General features: G+C 33.3%; 2 protein-coding genes across 4 annotated transcripts in view; both read left to right on the top strand.

The window, feature by feature from the left end:
* The first annotated feature begins 1735 nt into the window (after positions 1 to 1735).
* LOC143055718 (uncharacterized) lies at positions 1736 to 15738 on the top strand. The gene is made up of 2 exons (XM_076228872.1): positions 1736 to 3272; positions 5142 to 15738. The coding sequence occupies exons 1-2, from the start codon at positions 1811 to 1813 to the stop codon at positions 5963 to 5965; spliced, it is 2286 nt and encodes a 761-aa protein (XP_076084987.1). The 5' UTR covers positions 1736 to 1810; the 3' UTR covers positions 5966 to 15738.
* A 409-nt stretch (positions 15739 to 16147) lies between these two features.
* The window catches only part of LOC143055734 (nuclear factor 1 A-type-like), a 38014-nt gene continuing 34319 nt past the window's right edge, over positions 16148 to 19842 (top strand). For 2 of the 3 annotated variants that reach the window (XM_076228874.1, XM_076228873.1), the window contains exon 1: positions 16156 to 16279. In XM_076228874.1, the coding sequence (XP_076084989.1) occupies positions 16202 to 16279 (78 nt within the window). In that variant the 5' untranslated portion in view covers positions 16156 to 16201. Of the gene's footprint in view, positions 16280 to 19842 lie in introns of all 3 variants that reach the window. The other variant, XM_076228878.1, reaches the window with a different exon arrangement.

Genomic DNA, 19842 nt, shown 5'->3' with positions numbered 1-19842 from the left:
TCACCGTACGGCCTTCAACAATGAGCATGTTATGAGATCTCAACCCTTCCCCTATACCTCTAGCCAATGTAGAAAAGTAAACGCATAACAATACGCACATTAAAATTCATTTCAAGAGAAGTCCGAGTCTGATGTCAGAAGACGTAACCAAAGAAAATATAACAATAATACATAAATAACAATAGACTACTAGCAGTTAACTGACATGTCAGCTCCAGACTTCAATTAAACGGATTAAAAAGATTTTGTCTTCATCATATGAATATCAGGCACAATCCTTCCCGTTAGGGGTTTATTATCATACCATCATAACATATATGAGAAGAACATAACCCGTACAGATCTGAGAAAATCATGCATATTAAGACTAAAGTGGTCTATTTTTAAGTCTCGTAAGCAATAGGTCAACTATTTTGATTGTAAGATGTACATGTCTGTCTTGAGTGGTTCATCTGACCATGACCTCATTATAAAAAAAATGATAATGGTAAGTGATTGAATGTCCCTCCGGTATCTTTCGTCCCTCCTTGATGTGATATTTGTGGTAAAAACTTCATCTTTCAGACTTTCGACATAGATTCAATTATAAGTAAAACAGGCGAGACATTTCAGCGTGTGTACTCTTTCGGTTGTTGATTTTATATAGTACCCTTTTCTTTATAAATTCTGATTACCACCATCCTTTTTAAGAAAACCTAACGTACGATATCCGAGCATCGCCGTCTGTGAAGCATTTTTGCCAGCAGCGTGACCCTTCTTATGTTTTCTTTCGATCATCTCTTATAGGTTTTGTGTAGACGAAACGCGTGTCTAGCGCGACAGATTATATTTCTGGTATCTATGGCGGGTTTAAACGATGGGTTAAGAACACCTTACATTTTGACTGTACATTAAGACTTCCCTTTAACTTTATGAACTTAATTGGTAGAGTATACTTTAGCTGTTCATCTATATGTAATCACGTAATCAAATCAGTTATTTTTTTATTTCATTTTTGTTATTATTCACGAATTTAAAGCCTATTAGGGTCACACCAAAAATATTTATCTCGTTATTACGGGATAATATCCGTCATAATTACGAGAAAACTCGCAAAATATCGCGTAATCAGGAGATAAGATTTTTATCTCATAATTACGAGATAATCATCGTGTAACTACGAGAAAACTATTGCGTAATTACGAGAAAACTATCACGTAATTACGAAATAATAATATTTTATCGCGTAATTACGCTATAATTATCTCTTAATTGCGAGATAAAAAAATGATTATCTCGTAATTACACGATAGTTTTCTCGTAATTACGCAATAAGTATCTCGTAAACAAATGTGACCCTTAATCCCGCTGCAAAGTTTGCACCTGTCCTAAGTCAGGAATGTTTAATGCTTATTGTTCGGTGTGAGCCAAGGCTCCGTGTTGAAGGCCGTACATTGACCTATAATGGTTTACTTATATGAATTGTTTTTGGATGGAGAGTTGTCTCATTGGCACTCACACCACATCTTCCTATATCTATTTGAATTTCGTATTATTTGTATTTTTCACAATTATCATGTTTTACTTATATGACAATCAGAGTATGACAATAAATAATTGGTTAGTAATTAAATAATAAAGTGCACGTTATATATATCGTGTCTAAACTAAAGAGTTAGTACACTTATTCACAAGAAAATAAATTCATCCTACTTTATATAAAAACCCGGAAAATAAGCAGAGAAGCCCGGCTTTGTCTAAATGGTTATTGTGTACATAACATTTCCAGGTATTTTCAGGTATTGCATGTTTACCTTTTGACTTGACATCAATGGAAGTGAATTACCCTCAAGATTTTGTGAAGTGTGGAGTATGCAATAAACAGTATACAAATCCAGAACAATTGTCGTGTTTTCATTCATTTTGTGCGGCATGTATTAGTCAATTAGAAAATCAACGTAGCGGAGTGGTTACCTGTCCTAGGTGTGAATTTGAGGGACCGTCTCAAAAACAATCGGATGCAGTAATACGAGTACTATTGGGCATAATAAAAGGTGGTGTAGAATTGTGTGAAGATCACCATGATCAGCCATATACATCATTTTGTCAGATATGTGAATGTGTTTTATGTGACAAATGCAGGACTGATAAACACAAAGGGTGTGTGTCCGTTCAAGCAGTTCGTGATGACAATATTGATGAAATTATAAACACGTTTAGAGCCAAAGTAGAAAAAGAACTTGCAAAATCATCAAGGAATGTCACAGATTCATATACAAATTCCGTAAAGCAACAGCAGAGTATATTCAAAGAAAAATGCGAAATTTCAACAACAGTTTCAGCTTTTTACTACAATTTAAAAACGAAAATATTACAGTATCTAATTGAACAGGAAAAAATGTTTCAAGACTATGTGCTGAAACATTATTCAACCTTAGAACAAAAATTGGACAAACATATCAAGCAAAATAAATCTATTTGTCAAAGATTCGCAAGTCATGCTGATCTATTTAGCGTTATAGGTAAAGCACATGCAAACATTTCATATATGCATTTATATGAATCAGTGAAGAAGGAAGTGTCAAATTTAAAACCCGAAATAACGGAGACCGACACATGTGACACCGTAAAGTTTTTACCAGATGAATCACGATTAAAAAACATATTTGATTTTCAACTGGCTAACTTAAGATTGGCAGGTGAAACTATTACAACAGAATCGGCAAGAACATCAACTCTGTGTAATATAGACGAGCTTCTGGTTTATCCAGCGCTTCCAGGTGCACGTGAAACGGGCGCCATAAGCACAGATCATTCGACTTCGAACGAGGTCACAGTAAACTATCAAAATACGAATGGAGCTACACCATCGGATTTAGATGAAAACTCGCCTACTGGCTCATCAGAGTTACAGGACAGCGATCGTCATCTACCAACGAGTCAATTAACACGATCACCAGTTACCGGATCTTTTAACCCAATTGGTATAGCTGTTAACTATGAAGATATGAATGAAAATGCTCAGGAAACTGAAACAGAATTTTCGGGTAATCATCATTCCACTATATTGTTTGAATCGGACATTACCACCCCATCACTGACTAGTCAATGTACGGCATCACCAATTCCAGACAATATCAATACATCCAGTTGTGAGGCAGTTGGTATTATAGATAGTACGACAAATCCCTCGAGAGGTTCAATAGGACCATTTAGTTTCTATGAGTATGGCGACTATGTACAACAATTTAAAAGTCAGTCTGCCGAGGATCGTCGAGCAGGGTTAGCAGTTGGTAAGTATACGTCATTAATTTCAAAGCTTGATTAGTTTAAAGTGAGGCCAAATAAAAAAGTATGTGTGGTTCCAGTTACATCTGAATAAAAGTTAGGGTAGGTAGGTAGGGATTTTTTTTTTTATTTTATGTTTTTTTTTTTTTACATTGAGTCTATGGGAGCAACATTCTGACTGTAACAGTGCTTAATGAAAAATGACAATAAAATCTTTAAGGTAGGCTATTTTAAGCCGAAAAAGTAGGGACGGTAGGGCTACTGGAACCACACATATATATTTTTATCTGGCCTGAGTCAAATTTTGTTAGTGTATCAGTGTAATTTTACCTTTCTTGTATACCATAAATCAAGACGTTTTTGTCTTATATATAATTATAATTGGTATTTACGACGAGATATTATAAGATGAGATAAGATAAGATGAGATAAGATAAGATGAGATATCTTATTTTCCAAATTAGGTCCCCAGGGAGGCATATACACATAACATATATAATTGTTACAACATGCAATATTTTCATGACATTCATATAATAAACCTTATACATGTATCATATACAGAATAGAGATTGGACACGGTGAGTTTTGTCAAATGGCCAACAATCTGACCAAAGAGCAGAATACGGCCCAAGACCATCAATGGGTGTCCAAAGCAGCGAAAAAATCCCGCATCAAGAGGGAGGTTTTAGCTGGCCCCTAAACAATAATATATACCACTTCAGTGAAATGGACACCACACTTAACTCTGAAACAATCATATGAACCAAATTGAGAAAATATTTAGCGTGTCACTTTGTGAAATTGCATTCGGTGTATGGAATTATTGTAAGGTGTACACGCCTGTCTGACCATTACCTCATTAGCATAGAGCATTAATGGATAATGTTAATGTTTTGTGATACTTACAACATCGGAAATTTAATTCGGAAACTTCAAACATTTCAATTCAAAAATAAAATTTTGACAGAAAATTCATTAAATTGTAAGCACGATCGTTTTGTACTAAGTGTAAGCTTCCAAAATTCGAATTGAAAAATAAATTGAGCTACATATTCAATTCAAAACAATAGATTTGCAATGTCTTGCGGAAATGTCCGAGTTAAAATTTCATGCCTTCACAAAACCTTTACGGCCAAAAACACAGAGATTTGATTTTGTGACGATTATTTTTCGGCTTTTATAATCATACCAATAAAAAGTACTTTTAAAGTTGAAGTTGGTACACCAAATAGCATTAACATTACAGGGTTATCTGTAAAAAATACGGATTAATGAAAATGTCTTGCAAGTTTGTCCGTTATCATAATTTGACGTCGCCAGAAGCGTTATGCTAGCTATAGGGACGGCATAAACTGCATTCGCTTGTTCCTTCCTCCACTAAATATAAATGTCCTGCTTTCAACAAAACGAAATGATGCACACATTACAAAAATACACATCTATAAGACGATCAAAAAGTAAGAAAACTTCAGTATCATAACTATAAGCTATTGTATGTTGCTGCTTGAATAAAATCATACTCGGGTTGAGTATATAATGCAGCAATATTCCTCCAAAAACACATAATTACTAGCAGTAAAATTGCATTTCCTATGTTGATTATAAAATCATATTGGATCGGATTCTCACGACATTTACACTTGTGTGTTATACTTTGCATTTACCAAAAAAGGAAAGCAGGAAGAATAAGATAGTGTGCGTTTTCAATTTAACGTCATTTTTCTGTTACACTAAATGGTAGCAATATCTGACGTTGCGTCTTTAAACAAGTAGAAAAACCTCCATGCTACAGACTTTTAACATAAATTCAATGATAAGTAAGACAGGCGAGACATTTCACCACATGCACTCTTGTTCTTCATTTATTTTAGGAATGACCTGGGTTGGCGATGACCGTATACTGATGGTAGATAGATGGAATCACAAGTTGAAACTTTTCACTGAAAAAGGAGCTTTAGTTAGTACAACTGTAGTACCGACAGGTGGAGAGCCATGGGATATTGCATATATAAATAACACAAACCCCAGCAACATTCACACGTGTGCGGTTACTATACCTACGGATAAACGAGTTCTGTTCGTCCGCATCATTGACAAGATAGAAGTTTCCAGAAGTATAGTGACACGATGTGGCTATTGTTGCCTTGCCCATGACAAGAACGGTCATACTTTGGTTTGTGGTACTTGTCGGCCATTTATTACTTTTCCTTCTATCCACATTATTAACTCTCAGGGTATTGTACAGATGGAGGTTGCTTTAGATGGAATAGGAAATTCTTTATTTGAATATCCAAGGTCAGTTGATGTAACAGAAGATGGCGAAATTATCGTTTGTGATTGGAAGAAAAAACGACTGCTTTTCATGAAGACGGATGGTTTCATCTTGGGGGCTTACCAGGGTACACTTGACTACCCGCTCAAAGAACCAATTGGTACAGCTCTAGATGGACAAGGAAATGTTCTGGTAACAGATACAAAGGCAAATAGAATTCAGACAATCTCAGTCAAAGATCGACAGTTTGTTACCACCTTAAAACTAGACAAAGATTTGCACAACCCAAGAGAAATATCACTTGTAAAGAAATCTAACTGTTATCCTAAAATAGCGGTAGCAACCGACATGAATGTCGTCATTTTCGATTTATGGAACCCTGTTAGTCGGGAGGAACCATCAGCTCCACCAGTTAATCTTTAAGCTCCACTATCAACAATGTTTTAAATGATATGAATGGAATATTAGTTGGGGTTTGTTTGCAGTTATCATTTAGGTGCAGTCGACGGAATAAGCTTTTATGGGACTTAGACATACGCTTATGTATGTTCAAAAGACGGTAACAAGAGCAAAATTTTGAAATGACAGTCTTTCATTTTTCCGTTTTTTTACTGTAAGGATTTAGCCATGATACAGATGGGTTAAAGTTAAAACATATTTTTTCTGTATTTTACAAGTAAATAGACCTTTTTTTTGGCAATCAATATTACACTTTTACTCTATCATTAGCAATAGCAGACAAGAGACAAGATTCCGCCAAAATCTAGTTTAATTTTGTTCAATGTACTGTCGGTATTTGTGCAAATAGTGAAATTTCCACTTTTTTGCTAAACCATTCCCTTGATAACTTTACCACCTGAAATAATTTGACAAACATTCCCATATTATATATTAATCTTTCTTTTTTACTTCCGTAAAGGATATACTGGTGTATAACTAACTGGTCAACAAACACTTATATTATGGTACATATATATGTTTATGTTATTTACTCATTTGTGAACTACGTATTGCGTTGTTGTTTTTTTGGAAAAAGATAAGAACTTGTTCTAAATCTTTACTAAGGCATCGGCCTCCCTAACAACACGACATGTTAGCTACTGTTACTAAATGTATTCACACTGAAATAGTTCCCTATGGTTCTCATGTACAGTTGCGGATCCAGAAATTTTCATAAGTGGGGGCCCACTGACTGACCTAAGAGGGGGCCCGCTCCAGTCACGCTTCAATGATTCCCTATATAAGCAACCAAATTTTTTCCCAAAAAGGGGGGGCCCGGGCCCCCTGGCCCCCCCCTAAATCCGCCTCTGATGTATGTGCACATAATACACATATAAGGCCAACTAAAATTAATTAGTAGATTTTCATCCAAATTTTTGAAAAAAATGGGGCGGGTGGGAGGATTTTATTTTTTAATTTTTATTTCTTATGAAACCCTCTTGTGACGTGTTCTTCAAATATGCAAGAGTAATAATAAGTTTATATTATGTATATACATATAAGGAATGGTACATAATATTTCAAATCTTAACATGAATAAAAATCTCTAATTGGCAACCACTGTTATACATGTACATGTAATAGCTGCTTTAGAAGCCTAAATAGCAAAAACATAAAAGAAGAATGCTCCCCTCAGTTAGACTATCTTCACCAAATTTAGTGTCTTTTTAAGCGACCATTTTTTTGTCTCCATAAAATGAAACAAATATGCAACTAAAGAATTACGAGTTCAGAATAAAATGAAACTGTTTTGAAAACGAAAGGGTTGGTGCTTTTATGATTCTTCTTAAAGATGCAAATATAATTAATATGTAAAACATGAACTTAACCAAAAAAGAGAAGATGTTTAATGGCTCTATTAAGGGTATTGGGACAGAAGGTGTTTGTGCTGTTTGTCATTAAAAAAGCCATGGGTAAATCTAAGTGTATGTTTGCCGACTTTTTGAACTCAATTGTACTGTCATAAATCTAACAAGTTCGTGCTTGCATCATTTTATTTATACAGTTATGGTTTTGTACGAATGTGTTCCACGATTCGAGCTCTTTGGGTATAATTCACAGTCCACAATTCCTGCCACAAAGTCATTTTATCAATAAAAAAATCCACGGTATTCTTAATCACAGAAATTTGTGTCATACCGCGATTTGCCATCTTGGACACAGCGTATAACTTGTAACCCGATTATTTCATGCCCTTCTTGAAATCAATCTCTATTCTCGGTAGACGATTTTGTCATCGTAGAGCTGCAGAATCTTTTTTAATTACTCGAAGTAATACGAAAACCGAAATTTGAAACAGGCAGTCTGAAAGGAAACAAAATATTTGACGGTTACCAGAAACGGAGATGAACAAATCCGGAAATCGTAAATTTTTCAAAATAAAAAAAATCGGGGCGGGACGATTTCAGAGGGGCGGGCGGGGATGAAAATCTATCAATTAATTTTAATTGGCCTAATGTTTATATACTGCTATTATGTATGACCTCATGTTACACATGTATCTGTGTCTGAGTGTTCAATAAAATCTTGTAATCTTATAAACTGAAAAAAATGGGTATTATTGGAGCAGTTCATTCAAGAATGTATGTCATTAGGGTGTGTTGATGTGCAGGCTTTTTTTAAAAACATTTTGATAATGTAATTGGGTAATGATACATTACTAGTATGATTGACAACTGTCATAATCAATCAGAGACAAGGTAGACCTTTAATTACAATGCCCCACCTAAGGACGATATATTTATTTATTGCCTATAACTTTTGATCTACATTACATAAAGGGATTCTGTAAATTATATCTGAAAGATAAATGATTAATGGATTAACAAGATCTTTAAAAAAATGATATATGAAAATATGAATATATAAAAGGTATTCAAGTATAAAGGCCTATAATTTACTTGATAAATTTCCAATAATCATCTGTAATTAATCAACAATTTAGATTAGTTCACTTTTTTTTATCAGGAATTGCCTTGAAACTTTTAAAATTTCCAAACTTAATTATAACAAACCATTGTTTATTACTTTATTCCGGCGATCCCCATCAATTATTATGTCTATTTTAGTCATTTGAATTTTTATAAGAAGTTAATATATTTTTTTGCAATCAAGAAAGAATCCACATTTCAATAAAATACGTTTTTTAATTTGTTGAGGTTGAAAAGTATATTTGCAATGCCCATTGTTGAAAAATACTTTAAAAATTGTAAAAATTGATCAAAAGGCACTCTACAACTTTTAATCTTCAATGTCATATAACCTCTGTTTCATATTACAAAATACCCCAAAACAACATTTTTATATTATTTTTGTTGACACTTTTAAAGTTCTTAGCTGTTGGTCTAGATTTTATGGGTACGTACTGAAACCCGGACCGGACCGGACTCCGGACCCGGACTTATGGTAGCACTCCACAGTTAGGTGTGTAGTTTCGCATTTTGGCCCCTGTGGATTTTTCAAATATGAGAGCTAGTGTGCAATAAAATTCATTTTTGGATAGCTGAGTATTAAAATAGCCTTTGTATTGGGTTTATATGAACATCAAGATTATGTAATGTATGTAATATAGGCTGTTTTCTGTATGACAGTCCGTATTTGCATGTCCCTACCATACATTGGTCCGGCAATTATTGCAATGTTTTTTTCCAACTTTTTATCGCACGAACTTTGTGATTGGATTTTATGAAAAAATGAGGCGAAAGACACCCATTTTTTATTTGATCATTAGGAAGATTTATGAAAACAGTTTCTAAAAAGGTATCACTCAAAGGCATTGAAATTCTAGTTTGATCAAAATTTTGGGGGGATATGTGACATGTCCACCCCCCTTTTTGCAATATTTTATGGTAAATAAATGCAGAATGTTGCCATGGATACACATAAAAGGAATTAATTTTCACTCTTTTAACTTTTGAAAATCAAATCTATGGAATATACTGATTACATACATATGCACATGTACAACACAAACAGTTAGGTTAATGTATTAGAAATCCAGGAATAGGAGATGATAAAACATTTTGTGGCTCATTTTTAATTTTATTTTCTAACTGTGGAGTGCTACCTTATGGCACATCAGAAAGCACAGAAATGCACTTTTTAAGATAAAATTTACCACAAATCTTTAGTCTTTTATGTTCTTGTTTTAGTTCTGAAGGGAGAAAATCTGCTAGGAATGCAATTTATGTTTATCTTATTGTTTACTGTCCTTAGCAACCAAATATACACATTTTGACACTTAGACATGTTTCGGTCTTAAATTTGTACTCAATAAGCTTCACCATTGTAACCAAAGATTGCGCTTTATATGATATACTCAGAATGTATCGCTTTATACATGTATTTTTGAATGCGAATAAGTCAAATAAACATTTTTAGCAGGATTTTATATTATAATTTGGCATTAATTAAATTTAAAGATGCCAGTACTGCTAGAAATTTATACCCTGCTTGAGAGCTTCTAAACCAAGGTTAGGTATGCTATTTACAGCAAAATTGACCTATAAGTGCTTTCAAATACCTAAAAATTGTACAATTTGTCCTCTTTGAAGGTAATTTTATGATTTTAAAGAAGATAATGGGAAAGGTTTTAGAAATTTACCCCAAAAATGAGACAGACTTTAAGTTTTTCACTATGATCCAGCATTTATTTTTAAATCACTTTTTGTCGCGTTTCAACATCAACTGCTAACCTTCATAAAATCTTTATTACTGAACCAATTTTAAAAACTAAGGTACCATTTTCATCGTAACAGCTAGTAGAACACAGAAAATATAATAAAAATTGAGGCAGGAGGGGAAAAATTTCACCTTAAGGTAGCACTCCACAGTTAGGTGTGTAGTTTCGCATTTTGGCCCCTGTGGATTTTTCAAATATGAGAGCTAGTGTGCAATAAAATTCATTTTTGGATAGCTGAGTATTAAAATAGCCTTTGTATTGGGTTTATATGAACATCAAGATTATGTAATGTATGTAATATAGGCTGTTTTCTGTATGACAGTCCGTATTTGCATGTCCCTACCATACATTGGTCCGGCAATTATTGCAATGTTTTTTTCCAACTTTTTATCGCACGAACTTTGTGATTGGATTTTATGAAAAAATGAGGCGAAAGACACCCATTTTTTATTTGATCATTAGGAAGATTTATGAAAACAGTTTCTAAAAAGGTATCACTCAAAGGCATTGAAATTCTAGTTTGATCAAAATTTTGGGGGGATATGTGACATGTCCACCCCCCTTTTTGCAATATTTTATGGTAAATAAATGCAGAATGTTGCCATGGATACACATAAAAGGAATTAATTTTCACTCTTTTAACTTTTGAAAATCAAATCTTTGGAATATACTGATTACATACATATGCACATGTACAACACAAACAGTTAGGTTAATGTATTAGAAATCCAGGAATAGGAGATGATAAAACATTTTGTGGCTCATTTTTAATTTTATTTTCTAACTGTGGAGTGCTACCTATGTATGAAACCCGGACCCGGACCCGGACCGGACGTCGGACCCGGACTGGGTAAAAATTATGAATTTTCTTCGAATCACCTTTTCTTTTTTTAATCAGGAGAAGGAAGATAATTTTTTGAGAACTGTAACACAGTACATTATAATAATGATAAGATAATCAAATTTTGCCCTTACTCTTGTATAGTCTAGAAGAGAAGACAAGCATGCAAGTTAGCCTTGCAATGATTCTGTGTCTTCAATTTACAGTTGTGCAATTACTTTAAAAAAAAAATCATACATACAGTATGAATGTTTACAAATGACTTTAAAAAACATGGAAATATTTTTTTATAAATTATAGGGAGAAAGTGGATTTTCTTAGAATTATTTTTTTCGTTTTTTATTAAAATTATTCAGAAGGAAGTTAATTTTGGCAGAAATAAACAAGATGCATTACATGTATAATAATTATGAAAATTAATCAAACCTGTATAACCGGCCCCATATACTGATATATACCGTGACAGTAGTTTATATGGACAGCAGTGACGCGATGCATGAACACGCATTACGTAATTGTGTACTATATGTGTTTTAAAGTCCGACAGGAAATCACTAGAATATCTGGTCATGTCACCTCACAATAACTCTGGCAATAATTCCGTTAGTCATACTGATAATCAAATTAGGGAAGGACCGAATCATAACAAATGTATTACATAAAAGTGTTATGAACAAAATGATATTTTGAAAACTGTTGAACTATGAAATTATTTAAAAAAATAATCTTATTTATAATCTCATACATGTATTTGAATCATAAACTTAGAAAAAAAAAACAGTTTAAAAACGACTGACTATAGTTGGCAGTAGTCCTTTTGTGACAGTTAATGTTTTTCAAGGGTATCATTTGCGCCATTTTTTCTTTCAAATATATCAATTGCGCCAATATTCGGAAATTATTTGCACCAGTTTACTCAAGTTGTGACACATTTGTATCATACATAATAACGATAGACAAATATTTGATGATAGTGCGTTGGTTTCACCATCCGTAAGTGCTAAAATCCCATCTACCGAAAGACGTATGTCAGACGCTACGCACGGTATTGGTGCCACTTAGCGTTACACGACGTTCCTAATAAAACGACAATTTTGACGTTTTTTCCACGGAAAGTTTCAAACGTTGACCTTATATTCTACTCATGTGAAATGCCGCTTAAAGTACAGAGATTTTCGAAGTTGCTTCTTTATATGGTTTTATGTTTTCAAGCCGATGCAAATACAAAATTCCATTGAATTTGAACAAAATTTTAAATACATGAACAATTTTTAATTTTTGCGAAGAATTATAGATGCAATAATAACACAAAATAACAATTTGATGTCTTGTTATATGATTGAAATATATAAAAAGAAGATGTGGTATGATTGCCAATGAGACAACTCTCTACAAGAGACCAAAATGACACAGAAATTAACAACTATAGGTCACTCTACGGCCTTCAAAAGCAAAGCAAAAGCATAGTCTTGATATAAAAGGCCCCGAAATGACAACGTAAAACAATTCAGACGAGAAAACTAACTGCCTAATTTTTGTAAAAGAAATGAACGAAAGAGTCTGTTTTGTTCATATTTTTTGGCGTTTTTTTTTTATCTTCAAATTGTTTTAAAACATTAAAACTTAAGTTAGTATGATGCTATGAGTGAAACAAATGCAGAACAAATCTGAGGCGAATCTCTTTACTCTTAGGACGAGCGTGCTTACAACATATCACATTGGCTGTCTTTGCTTATAACCTTAAGCAGTGACTTATACTTACATTATAATGCATATTATTCATTTTAACGTATAAGTAAGACCACAATCTTAACATCAACCACGATTTTATGGAAAACGTTAAAAATATAATATTTTCAAAAATCTCTAACGAAAAGCTTTATAAAATGAAATAACAATCGTTTCTACCAGACTTTTCACGTGTACCTTTTCTGATATATAGTCTCATCTGTCTGAAAGTTTCAAAGCCATTATCCCCGAAGAATTCCAAATATATTCCTTTTCTCTATGTTAGATATGTTTATTGACTGTACAATCGCTTGCACATCTACTGTACAATCACTTGGAGCTTTCATACACAATCGATTGATCCAAGTTTTATTAAAAACATAGAATATGCATTTCATTGGTTGTATGGGCACACGATGATAAGTCATTGCCACATGAAAAATTGAGAATATCATACAGTATATATTGCATCAAGTCTTAATGTGCTATAAATAAAGACCTGTATTTATACAGCACAACAAATTAACAAACTATAAAACTTAGTTGCAATTGGCTGAACTATTATGTGACAACATTCAAATGTCTTTTGGAAATATTTAGGTTGGCCCTGAAAAGGGCCGTTGAGTATGAAAGTATATACTTTAAGAATTTCTCTCTGGTGACCTATCTCCCTGTAAGTTGTCTAAGTCCGTGTAGAATGCACACCCCTTTTCAAAGAAATTTGTTCTGCATGAACACATGAAGTGACATTAATTGTCGAAATCAGGAATTATGGTGTACTTTTTTCCACCTTTTGTTTGCGATATACCATGTTGTCCGCATGTTTATGCTTTCTGTTAGATATTAAATTTTAATGATGTTTTTGAGCATCCAACCCCTCTAATCTCGGACAGAGATGGTATAGCACAACAAAAGAAAAAACTATAAAACTTAGTTGCAATTGGATAAACTCATCCATAATGTTACATCCCGTTGTCCGTTTATTTTGATAGGCGCCAATGGAAGTCAGCAGGGTTTAAGCATATTAAATGTTCGACCTGTTAGGCAAAGGCGTTTTGTTAAAATATACTTTATCACTATTCGGTAATATAGAAAATGTTGTTTTTTTGAAACAAGAATTTTGTTTTGCATGTTCACGTATAGAAAATGAGATTTTTATCCAACAAAATCATAGGTTTTTAAATTTACTTACAAGCGACAAGACGTCAATTAGCAAAATGATTAGCTAAAACAAAGATAAAATCGTTTCCTTTCGTTAAAGCCAACAAAAAAATGGACGAAAATTCTTTATTCCCAAAAGTAGCTGACGAATATTTTTTGTTTATCCTGAACAGATTTTTTTAAAACATGTGATTTTGAAACAGAGGAGTTAACATTCTTATGTTAAACTTAAAGTTGTTCTTTGAGTAATTTATAATTTTTAAACCTGACCGTCAATAAATGTTAATTGCATTAAAGATCATTAAATAGGTAAAAATAATTCAGTCCGGGTCCGGTATCCAGTCCGGGTCCGGCGTCCGGTCCGGGTCCGGGTTTCATACATAAGTCCGGGTCCGGAGTCCGGTCCGGTCCGGGTTTCAGTGCGTACCGATTTTATGTCCTTCAAGGATAGTTGGTAACATTTACTAGAAAAAAATTTATTTGCCGTTTTTTTTTTTTTTTTTTTTTGAAACATGTTCAGAACAGGCAACATTATTTGGATAAGATATAAACTGCAGTGTAAATAAAATTGTGCAAATAAAGAGACCCATATTATTTAATTTGAGCTCATTTTATCCTCATACTGGAAAAGCGCGTTTCCTTCTAAAGACCTGCTGTAAAAGCAATTTTCAGCAATGGTGCTTTATTAATGTTCATTTTTTCCCCACCCTACCTTAATATGAAATTATTCAAACTCCTAAATTCGAATCTTTCCATGAGTGATTTCCATCACTTTGATTTATTCAAGTATACAATTTTTTTATGTTAATCATTTTTGTATTTTTTTTTGCCCCTAATAGGGTTTCTTTTGAAAATAAATGATATCTTATATATAACACTGTATATATTGTTATGTTGTGTTACAAATGTTGTTTCTAGCGAAACTGTAATAGTTGTAATGATTTATAAAGACAATTGAAGATTAGAAGAACTTTGCAACGTTAATTACTTTATTGTGGTGCTTATAGTTACTTTTGCACCCACGAGGATATTGCACAGAAGACGTTTGATTGTTAGCAAAAGTTGCTCCCGGGCAGGTAAAAAAAATATATGATAATGACAAGTGAAAAAAATAAAATAAACGAAGAATTGATAGTATTTCCGGATCAGCAATGAATTACCGTATATGTTTAACTGTTGTCCGGTGGTCGGAGGTACTAAATGCGTATTTCCTGGTTTTTATTGTAAATTATAGAAGACACGGATAAATATTATTACCTGAGGCCACTCCAAATATTGAATACTTGTTCTTTTACGTATAAATATGGGAGTGATTTATCAGTTCAAGTGAGAAAAAATTTATTTTTAAAATTTTCATACCGATGTAAAATACATAATGAAATCGGCTATGGAGAATGGGATGCCAACAAGACAACAACCCGACCAAAGGCATAAAAAAGCCCAAGGCCACCAATGGGTCTTCGACACAATGAGAAAATCCCCCACCCGGAGACGGACTTCAGCTGGCCAATAAACAAAAAGGTGTACTACTTCAGTGAATATAGAGCGTCACACGAAACTCCGAAACATAAATATAAACCAAAATTGAAAAAAAAACAGGTCTATCTGATATGTGCTATCACAAATATTGGTCCTTTCTCTTCACTTGAACACTATAGGGAACGCATATAAGAACTGATGGGCTGATTTCTCGATTACTACTGGTATGTTTGTACAATTGCCATGTCATAGTATAGTATTGTAATGATATATTAGGAATGTTCTGTGATGTTTGTTTCTCTATGTCCAAACTGATTTAGACTAATTTAGCCTATGCCTGCTGCTTAAAACATGATTTAATTATTAAAAAAAAAGTTTAAATCATACTATTTAACCGATGAAATGTCTATCAATTGATCTAAAAATAATACTGGTATTGTAGTCTATCATAATTAAGTGTCCTTAATTTCGACTACAGAAACCGCATGTCGTCTGCGGCAGCTCAGATGCATATTAGTTGATGCACAAGCGCTAATTAATATACCAATCCGAAACATACATATATTTATTTGAGGTCAGCATAAGCCATATATTTAATTATTGAGAAGAATATGCAAGCTATAAATTGATCAACGGCTGCATCAGAAGATCAAACAAAACAGAGGTCATAACCCCGTTCTCATTAGAAACAATCTATCTTTATTACGGATGTAAGTCAGTGTCTGGTAAAATGTACTGTTTGTTAGCGGGGTAGGAGGTTAAGTGGGTTATGATGTGCATTCGTGACCCCCATTCCGGGTTTCTTCGACCCCCGGACAGGAATGTACCCATGGAAAACTTTCCTCCGGTAAGTTCTTTTATAACCATTATTTTATATATCTATTGAATACTTGGAATAATGTCATTTTGTTGTTATACATTCAGTGTTTGGCGACAACAAACATATACGGTGGAAGACAATCAATTCATAGATAAATATTAAATATATAAATAAATACAAGTGATTTTATTATATCCTACAATTATAATGGGTTCCCGGTATATTTATAGCTGACCAACATGTTATCCTGTTTCCGTGCAGTTATGAATTTCACACCTTTGAACTTCACCATGTTTCTCTTTATCCTTCATGTTATCAAAACCCAAGTGGTCTTGGTATAATCTCTTCAATATAAGATGTGGTTTTAATCGTAATATTTGATTATTTGAAATTTTAATTTGTTTGCAAAAGTAATACAGTGGTTAGACCCATTTCATTCTACATTGCACAATTTCTGGGGAAAAATAACACTGTATTACCTTAATACCCCAAGGGTAACCGGGGAATATAAATAAAGTCACTTTGGGCTTCTTCCGACGCAGGTAAAACCCTTGCCAATTGAGTGGGGCATCGGATGTACACAACCAAGTCAGGTCAGAATGGGGACGTTAAATACGATGGCTTGTGTAGTACTGGAAAAAGTGCCACAACTTTTTGAGGGGTCCGTTGAAAGGCAACACAATTTTCCTATTTATACCTTCATCCCGGACGGCCTCTTTTACATAACCTACCTATTGTATGTATCGCTTATTGTTTCTCGTCCTGAATATGCATGAAACATTTGCCACTGGACGTTAAACAATCAACAATCTATCAATCATATTGTCTACATACATCTTCGATCTTTACGATAATATATAAAGTTTGGTCTATCTAATATGTGCTACCACGAATTTGTTCCTTCCTCTTCACTTGAACACTATATAGAGAATACTTATAAGAACAGGCAGGTTTGATTCCTCCATTAAAGATATTTTATTTCGTTCCATATAATATTCCAGTTTCTTTGCATTAGTATTTTTTATCATTTAGTAAATTATATTTGGAAGGCAAAATATCAAAAATATATGATCAAAGTGAAACAAAATAACCATATGATTCACGGCTCGTTCCTGTCTAGTGCTAACAAGCTTATTACCAGACACCACACATAGACTTACAATGGAGACTTACAATGGAAAAGAACAGAGAGAATACGAACAATCATTGTACTATTACAAATGGAAGTTGAAAAGTACATCATAATATACATTTGAGGATTTGAGCAGCACCTCATAATGACTTAAATATATTACTACAACCAAAGGCCACTTTACGTGTTCTTCCGCCTGAAGATCAAGACATTTCATTTACTATCGTGACTTTACTCAATCAGTTTAAAGCCACACTGTAATAAACGTATAGTATACAAAAGACACGAATCAGCACCATGGTCTTCTGTACAATATAAAAAAGAAGATGTGGTATATGATTGCCAATGAAACAACTCTTCATAAGCGACCAAAATGACACAAAAATGAACAAATATATATATAGGTTTCATACCGCATCGTCAGCTATAACAGGACTCGTCATGACACATGTAAAACAATTCAAACGAGAACACCTACCGCCTAGAATTAATGTATACAAAATGAACGAAAAACAAATATGTAACAAAGCACATTTTTTGCAAATGAATTACATTTCTTGTTAATAAATATATAGGTATATATAATATGCATGGGTAAAAAACAGAAACCAGTTCATGACAAAATTATGTTGGCTATATCAAGGATTTGTATAGTACGACTATACAAATTACTGGTTATATGATTGAATAAGAAATTATAATCTGAAAATTTACTGGTACGTACTGAAACCCGGACCGGACCGGACTCCGGACCCGGACTTATGTATGAAACCCGGACCCGGACCCGGACCGGACGTCGGACCCGGACTGGGTAAAAATTATGAATTTTCTTCGAATCACCTTTTCTTTTTTTAATCCGGAGAAGGAAGATAATTTTTTGAGAACTGTAACACAGTACATTATAATAATGATAAGATAATCAAATTTTGCCCTTACTCTTGTATAGTCTAGAAGAGAAGACAAGCATGCAAGTTAGCCTTGCAATGATTCTGTGTCTTCAATTTACAGTTGTGCAATTACTTTAAAAAAAAAAAATCATACATACAGTATGAATGTTTACAAATGACTTTAAAAAACATGGAAATATTTTTTTATAAATTATAGGGAGAAAGTGGATTTTCTTAGAATTATTTTTTTCGTTTTTTATTAAAATTATTCAGAAGGAAGTTAATTTTGGCAGAAATAAACAAGATGCATTACATGTATAATAATTATGAAAATTAATTAAACCTGTATAACCGGCCCCATATACTGATATATACCGTGACAGTAGTTTATATGGACAGCAGTGACGCGATGCATGAACACGCATTACGTAATTGTGTACTATATGTGTTTTAAAGTCCGACAGGAAATCACTAGAATATCTGGTCATGTCACCTCACAATAACTCTGGCAATAATTCCGTTAGTCATACTGATAATCAAATTAGGGAAGGACCGAATCATAACAAATGTATTACATAAAAGTGTTATGAACAAAATGATATTTTGAAAACTGTTGAACTATGAAATTATTTAAAAAAATAATCTTATTTATAATCTCATACATGTATTTGAATCATAAACTTAGAAAAAAAAAACAGTTTAAAAACGACTGACTATAGTTGGCAGTAGTCCTTTTGTGACAGTTAATGTTTTTCAAGGGTATCATTTGCGCCATTTTTTCTTTCAAATATATCAATTGCGCCAATATTCGGAAATTATTTGCACCAGTTTACTCAAGTTGTGACACATTTGTATCATACATAATAACGATAGACAAATATTTGATGATAGTGCGTTGGTTTCACCATCCGTAAGTGCTAAAATCCCATCTACCGAAAGACGTATGTCAGACGCTACGCACGGTATTGGTGCCACTTAGCGTTACACGACGTTCCTAATAAAACGACAATTTTGACGTTTTTTCCACGGAAAGTTTCAAACGTTGACCTTATATTCTACTCATGTGAAATGCCGCTTAAAGTACAGAGATTTTCGAAGTTGCTTCTTTATATGGTTTTATGTTTTCAAGCCGATGCAAATACAAAATTCCATTGAATTTGAACAAAATTTTAAATACATGAACAATTTTTAATTTTTGCGAAGAATTATAGATGCAATAATAACACAAAATAACAATTTGATGTCTTGTTATATGATTGAAATATATAAAAAGAAGATGTGGTATGATTGCCAATGAGACAACTCTCTACAAGAGACCAAAATGACACAGAAATTAACAACTATAGGTCACTCTACGGCCTTCAAAAGCAAAGCAAAAGCATAGTCTTGATATAAAAGGCCCCGAAATGACAACGTAAAACAATTCAGACGAGAAAACTAACTGCCTAATTTTTGTAAAAGAAATGAACGAAAGAGTCTGTTTTGTTCATATTTTTTGGCGTTTTTTTTTTATCTTCAAATTGTTTTAAAACATTAAAACTTAAGTTAGTATGATGCTATGAGTGAAACAA

This window comes from Mytilus galloprovincialis, chromosome 1, assembly GCF_965363235.1.
Source record: "Mytilus galloprovincialis chromosome 1, xbMytGall1.hap1.1, whole genome shotgun sequence".
In the NCBI taxonomy this organism is placed as follows: domain Eukaryota; kingdom Metazoa; phylum Mollusca; class Bivalvia; order Mytilida; family Mytilidae; genus Mytilus; species Mytilus galloprovincialis.
This window is presented reverse-complemented; position numbering and strand designations above follow the sequence as displayed.